Source organism: Anolis sagrei, chromosome 6 (assembly GCF_037176765.1).
Source record: "Anolis sagrei isolate rAnoSag1 chromosome 6, rAnoSag1.mat, whole genome shotgun sequence".
NCBI lineage: Eukaryota > Metazoa > Chordata > Lepidosauria > Squamata > Dactyloidae > Anolis > Anolis sagrei.
Window position 1 is genome coordinate 106,253,560 of NC_090026.1, and position 7,605 is coordinate 106,261,164.

Here is a 7,605-nt window from a genome sequence, read left to right on the forward strand (position 1 = left end):
ATTTATTAAAAACAGTCCAGTTCAAATGATCAACATTTGTAAGATTCATGCCACTCACAATAGAAAGGAGGTTTTGTTGCATGAAAAAAAAGTCTATGGTTTATGCGAAAAGCTGAAAAGGAAGTAAAAAGAGAAGATATCCATCTTAATTGTTATGCTCAAAACTGACATACCGTGTTCTAATAAATAAAGAAGTGGTAATTAGGAGAATGAGACAGAAACGCTTTTGATTTGAGGACATTTGTGGTTTGTGTGATTTTTTTTATGGATTTCGTTGTTTTTTAATGGATTGGACTATTTGTTGTAGTCTCTGGTTTAATTCTGTTTTGATGTTTATATGTTTTAAGTTTTAAGTTGTATATTGCACTGCTCCTAAGCTCAGTGTTGGGGTCATGAAAAGTTTGGCAACAGTAACAGGTTTCTGATTGCCACCCATTTACACAAATCTGTTAGCAACAAGATGCAGTGTTTACAGTGAACTCTGCAGAAAATGCTTAAGCTGTATTCCACAAAAAACAAAAAATGGCCTGATTAGCAAGACTTGCAAATGCTGATTTATTATCAGATTTTGTAAAAAAAAATTATATCTATTTGATATACCTAGACATCTGGGTTTGCATGAAAATTTCATGGGAGGAAAGCGGTCATAAGTAGAAAAAGCCCTGGTATATTGTATTGTTCACTTTTAATAGTGAGAGAGTGTTATTATTATTATTATTATTACCGTTATCGTTGTTGTTGTTGTTGTTCAGCTGCACTGCATCAGTCAACATTTTTGGTACTAGATTCTTTCACAACCTAAACCTACGAAACCCCAAGGGCAATCTGTGTATATTTCAAGCAGTACCAGATCTTCCCCTTTATATGTGCAGGTTGTGATCTCTTTGCCTTCACCAATTATGATGACGTGTATGGGTTTAAGCTTTTGGTGCACACATTGAAGTATACCAAATACTGCATCATAGCTAATCCGTCTGGGAAAAGGTTTTTCACATGTGATATAAAGAGGTCAGCATTTTACAATTATATTAGATATGTAATGGTTTGAATGTATTTTTTTCATCCATAGAACAATCAGAGGTTCCTGCACAACCACATGGCACAACTGTGATAGTTGTTTTCCTAGTTATTCTGATCCTCACCGGTGCAGGCGTTGCAGCCTATATTTTCTACAAAAGACAAAGAAAACAACAACAAAATGCTGCTGGGTTTGAAAACGCCTTGGATGAGGACAATGTGATTATCCTCCAGAATGACAAAGAATGATTTGTGAACACAAAGCATGAGATTAGCAAGTCTTTGCTGCAATCCCATTGAACACATTTCGATTGATATCGAAATAAAAAAAATGTGTTGTTTATGAATTCATATAAGTAACCATTTGGAAAATACTCAATTTAAGCAGTAACTCTCTTCAACAGGATGGGGAATTGCTGGGAATTACAACAATTTCGGTACCTACGCAAGGTGCTGAAGAACCATATTATCATCTCATGGGGCAAGGGGTATGTGTGTATATATGTAAAAACATCTAAAACTCATCATAGCTCTTCAAAGTCTCTGGGACCACACTATTGATGATTTCTCTGCCTTGGGTTTCCCTTTTGCACCCCATGACCTGTTACATATGTATGGGACCTCTGTCAAAATGGGAAGAACCTGGATTTGGGTGAGGTTTTTTGCCCCCAGTGTTGAAGGTCATGAAGTCCCTAGGATTGCTGAAAATCAGCCTTAGGTTGTATGTAGTATGCACCACATTCAGTCTGCAACAAAGCTCACAATGAAGAATGTTCTGGTTGCAGTACGGCTGTTCAATGAAAACTTAAGTTATAAAACATATTTTCAAACTAAAAATAATTAGATTTATAAAATTAAGGCCCATTTTTCTTTTTCTTTTCTTGGAAAAGAACTCAATGGGAAGAAGTCACAATGGCTAATTTCATAAGAGTTCTTCATGTGATGTATACAGAAGTCTGTTTCTGCCAGCATAGAGGTGCTACTGAGTCGCCTAAGGGCAGAGAAGAGCGGTATACAAGCGAAGTACTTTTGGGTACTGCTGTGCAAAGTTTACAGCTAAATGTTTTTCTGTGTTTCCTGACATATTACAGTGGAATATTTAGTCTCCGGAGTTTTTCAGTTTTGTCGACAATATATCCCTTCATCTATTTCACATGGGCATATTTCACCCTGAAGATTTTCAAAGGGAACTACGCTGTCAAGGGTGAAATAGAAAGCACATTAGTATTGGTTCCCCAGTCTTCTTACATTGCTTGTAGACTGTTCCTTTCCCCAGGGAAGATGCATTAATGAATCATGGGAAGTGAGCTAATGAATCATGGGAAATGAGATTATGAATCAGTAAGAAGAAAAGCCCAAAGGAAATTGGGAGAATTAAAATCCCACTCAGCACACATGTTTATTGGATGGGACCAATATTGCAACTTGCCTTGACATCAAAAATAAAAAATGGCATGCATTAACTGCTCTACTGTCCTACTTTTGTAACAGAAATGCACTTTGGAGCATAAGAGATAAACCTTAGGGACGTATTTTAGGGTTCTTTTTCTTACTTGGAACAATGTTGCTTATGTCCATGCCATGCAGCTTAAAAGGAATAAAAATACAGGAATAAATCGATACCTGTGTTGTACAAACTACAGTTTTTACATGGGAAAGAACAAATGATAACTTATGGAGGAAAGGCTTAATATAAATCAAGTATGAACCTGCTTTCTCTCCATTTTTTAACATATTTCTAAAATATTAAAGTTCCATAAGGGTTTTTTATTATTATTATTGTGCCCATAATTTGTCTAGTTTATTCTTACGCTGTGCTGTTAACTGTTTTGTTTTGTATTGTTTCCTCATTTGTGCGGGAGATGCTTTTAAAAGATGGTACAAAAATATCAAAATAAATGTCTATACTTTACAACTTCAACCTCAAAATATACCTCAAAATCTGAGCAACTTCACAGTTTTGCGTGTATATATATGTGTGTGTGTGTGTGTGTGTGTGTGTGTATTTGTGTCAGGAATGACTTGAGAAACTGTAAGTTGCTTCTGGTGTGAGAGAATTGGCCGTCTGCAAGGACATTGCCCAGGAAATGCCCAGGTGTTTTACCATCCTTTGGGAGGCTTCTCTCATGTCCCCGCATGAGAAGCTGGAGCTGACAGAGGGAGCTCACCCCGCTTCTTGGATTCAAACTGTCGGCCCTTCAGTCAGCAATCCTGCCAGCAAAAGGGTTTAACCCATTGTATCACTAGGGGCTCCTAGCCTCAAAGTAATAAAGTGACGATGTATCTTGTCATGACATTGTTTTCTTGTCCATGTGACATCGTGTATCAGCTGTTAGTAGTAGTGTATAACTACTAAAATAATGTATAAATGTTAAAATAAATAGAGTATCCCAGCAATAAGTGAGGGAATACTGTATAAGCAAAAATGGCATCACATTCCTGCTGCTGTTGAATTTCATAAGCTGTTTTGACTTTCTGTGGGAATGCAGATGAAAAAGCAGAATATTAATTTCTATTTTTATTTTATTACAATATTAAAAATTAAATTACAAAATACACCACAATGAGGGTTATATGAATATCTTGGGAGGTGGTGAAGGTTAAAAATTAGTAATCTGATAGTAAAAAAACAAAAACAAAAACAAAGATCCTCTTCTAATAATCCCGAGTTTATCTCCTTTTCATGTGTTTCCTAGCTGGGAGCAAGAACATGAAACACGACTTGTAATTACAAATTAAGTTCCTCAAAACGCAACCTCCAGTACTTTACTTTTCTGAAAGAAACTATATTTTGCAAATTCAGTAGTGACACCCTGCAGAAAACTATTTATATTTTCTGGCCTACTAAAAAACTGTTTTGTATCTACTTATGTAACACAAATTTGTCAAGCTCAAAATCAATCAGCATTAGAAAGATGAATATTGAGATCAAAGAGTGTGCCTGAATAAGTGAGGAATTTGTAACAGTTACTTTACATCTCTGGAATTGACTGGAGGTTGAGAGGACAAAGATGCAACCATGAACTCCCAAGTGCTACTGCACACTTAGTGAAAGGGGTGTTGCATTACTCCTTCAGTGTCCCTAAAATATACAGAAGTTTAATGGAGGCGGGATATGCCTGCATATGTCACCAGTACGATTCTAGTTTCTAAGAACACTGCTCCCACAACCCACCCCCCCCCCCCCAAGCAACTGTTCAAAGCTTTGCACAGGGAAAAGGATTTATGGATATTAATATAGATTAAAATCAACCCCCTTTCAATTCCACCCCCTTTATCTCTTATTATTATTCATTACATTTCCAAAAGCTTGTTTTTTATGATTGAAGACATCATAAAAGAGACAGATGCTGCCCAGCAGAGGGCAGTCATATGACATGGACAAACATAATTAATTTTCATTCCTATGTTCAGAAATATAAAATCTAAATGGGAGCATGGTATACTATAAAAGAATCACAGCTATTAATTACTGCTAGCAGTCACCTTTCAGACACCAAGGTACATGGTGCTCTCCTTTTATGGGTTTCAAGGCAAAGATAAAGTACACATCTTGGAGATTATGTAAATCAGCATTAAAGGGGCTGATTTGCATAAACACATACATCATGTGTTGATGAGCACAACATCAAATGATGACCTACTTACTTGCTTTGTTGCTTATGTGACTGCTGGCCATCATAGAAAGTTAGCTGGGAAACTCACAGAGTTAACGTTTGTTTATTACATTGGCTAAGATTAGGAGACAGTGTAAAGTTGAAGCATGATGTTCATATGACCTCTCCACTTCGGAAGCACTTGTGTTCTCCTGTACACATTGCTGTCACCTATATAAAGCCCGAGAATGGATGAGAAGCATCTGGCTATGTGACTATAGCTAGATGAAAAATGACAGTGTCTAGTGGATCTCCAGCAAATCCCTGAGATTGCCTTCATCACTGGGCTTCCAGCTAAAGTGACATAGACGGAAACCGTTCAGCCATCCACCATGTCCACTGAGCACTACATCAGCAGGCCAAGTGGGAGGAAGCATGGAGAATATGAGTTTTCATGGTTATAGGAATTTTGCTTAAGGACAGTAGAAAATTCTGCTCTCTGTCACACCCCAAAAAAACATAAATTTGCATAAATTAGACATATGGCTACATATATCACTAAGAGAATACATTCTTTCTAGCTATCCCAATTTGGTAGGTATAGTTCCAATAAATCCTTCATTATTTAATTTTTTTTAATTGTTTGATTGGGGAGGGTTTTAACATGGTACATTGGTATCAGAGTCTTTGGGAAAGCAATGCAATTACATTAAAATAAAGCAAGTGAATAACCCATCCGTGTAATCCATTTCCAGTAAAACTGGTCTCCTGCTAGCCGGTAAAGTAGTTATAAGAGGAACTCGTTTTGCATTAGGGACAGTCCAGTTTTGCTTATAAACAAGGATACAGGGATGAGTTTCCCCATCCACGATGAGTTATAGGGAGGGGATATTGAGGAGGGAGACTGGATACAAATAGGGAGCCTCACATATGACCTCTTCTAAATATGATCCACATGCCAAAGGTTGCTAAACCATGATTTAAAGATGGTACATACTTAAGAGTTCGTAATTATTTTCAGAAATTATCAACATAGACAAAATATATGCGGAGACACACCCACTTCTGAACTTATCAAAAAATACACCAGTGCTTTAGAATATAATAATAATAACTTTATTTATATTTTGCCCTATCTCCCCAAGGGGACTCAGGGCAGATTCCAACAAACAAACAAAAAAGCAAAGATTCAATGCCTCAGTACAACAACAAATACAAACATAATAACCCAAAATATTCCCACATATGAAAATTACTTGTAACATGACACCTATAGATTAAATAAAACGTAGAAAGGACAGTGCAATATATTTTCTCATTCCCCCTTCCTCTCATCCCTCAGTCACTTTCATAATTCACAGTTCTAGCCTTCACAATCACCTCACACTTTCCTGGCATACATGGTGAGTACCATGTATACTTCCCCTCTTGTCTAATCTACCTTGGATCTTAACAGTTGAAAGAGATAAAAGAAATGTGGGGAGAAAGAATTAAAGGAAAAGGAAATATTGGTAGATACTCTTGATGAAAACTAGTACTGATGCTTTGTTTCTCCATTTGCTAAACCAATCTAAGCAAAGGTCAACTTCTTCTGTGTGCATTTTACTTGTAGACCAATGAGAAATACAAGTGGGTCAGTAACCGAAGACTGGCGTATACCAACTGGGCTGCTGAAGAGCCAAAAGAAAACATTGCCTGTGTCTATTTAGACCTTGATGGTCACTGGAAAACAGGAACTTTGTACTAGCTTCCAATATTATATATTATTATAATATTATTATAATATTATTATATTATATTATTATAATTGTATATTATTATATTATATTAATATAATTGTATATTAAAGCACTCCTGACATATATATATATATAATAATAATAATAGTTTTAAGCTGCTGACCCAGGAAGACATTTAGCTGGGTTAAGACAAGCCGTTTTAAAGCATTTTAAAGACTGAATTCCTGTAAGTGCTGACTCTGTTCTGACTTCGGATTGTTTTTGGATGGACATCTCATTCTGACTTAATCTTCTGCTTTTGGACGTGCTATGGGCTTGGGACAGTTTTTTTGAGAACGCTTTTCCTTGCTTCCACCTTGTTTTCTTTGTGTTTTCTAACCCTGTTATTTTGAAGCAGTTTGCGTGTACTTTCTGTTATCCCAGATTATATTCCAGGATAATCCAGATTATTTGCTAAATTCCTTTTTTTGCACAGCAATTTGCTACAGACTTTAAGTTCTTGATAGATACACTGAATTAAGTGCTTCTGGCTATATTTGTTGTTATAATAATAATATAATAATATATACTATAATACAATAATATAATATACAATAATAATAATAATAATATTATAATATTATTATTATTATTATTAATAATAACAACAACAACAAACCCCCTTCTGCCTTCATGCTGGGAATATCAAATTAAAGCACCCCTGACAGATGGCCATCCATTCTTAATAATAATAATAATAATAATAATAATAATAATAATAGTTTTAACCCCTGCCCAGGAATGCAGGAGGTTAAGCAGGAACCAGGCAGGTCTCTGTGAGTGCTGCACTGCTGTGTCCTCCTTGCCCAATGCAGGCCAGAGTGAGGAACGAGGTGAGGTGACCGGCAGGAGGAGAGAGGAAATTAATCCGCTTAAGCTGAGGCCAGGGACCGGAAGTGGGGTAAATGCTGACTCGCTTATTGCACCGCTTGCAACTAGGGAGAGGGAAGGAAAACTGCGAGATTTTAAAACTTGCACCAGACATCCGAAAATAATTCTGAACAATGGGGAAGTTGTTTCAGTTCGGAATTGCTCCTCCCACTATTCCTGCATGGCTCAATATCGCTTCTAAAGGTAATTTTTTTTAATGAATTCTTAACGATATTAGAAACTAATGAACATGATCAACCAAGCCTAGTGTCTTACAGCCTCTAAATTACATGAGAACAGTATGGCCACCAGCTTTGTACTAGCTTCCAATCAATGTTGAAGGG

General features: G+C 36.5%; 1 protein-coding gene across 3 annotated transcripts in view; it reads left to right on the forward strand.

The window, feature by feature from the left end:
• LOC137097395 (macrophage mannose receptor 1-like) overlaps positions 1-3,306 on the forward strand; it is a 70,094-nt gene extending 66,788 nt beyond the window's left edge. For all 3 annotated transcript variants that reach the window (XM_067470322.1, XM_067470323.1, XM_067470324.1), the window contains one exon: positions 1,070-3,306. In XM_067470322.1, coding sequence (XP_067326423.1) covers positions 1,070-1,266 — 197 coding nt within the window. In that variant the 3' untranslated portion in view covers positions 1,267-3,306. The remainder of the gene's footprint in view (positions 1-1,069) is intronic.
• Positions 3,307-7,605: the final 4,299 nt, after the last annotated feature.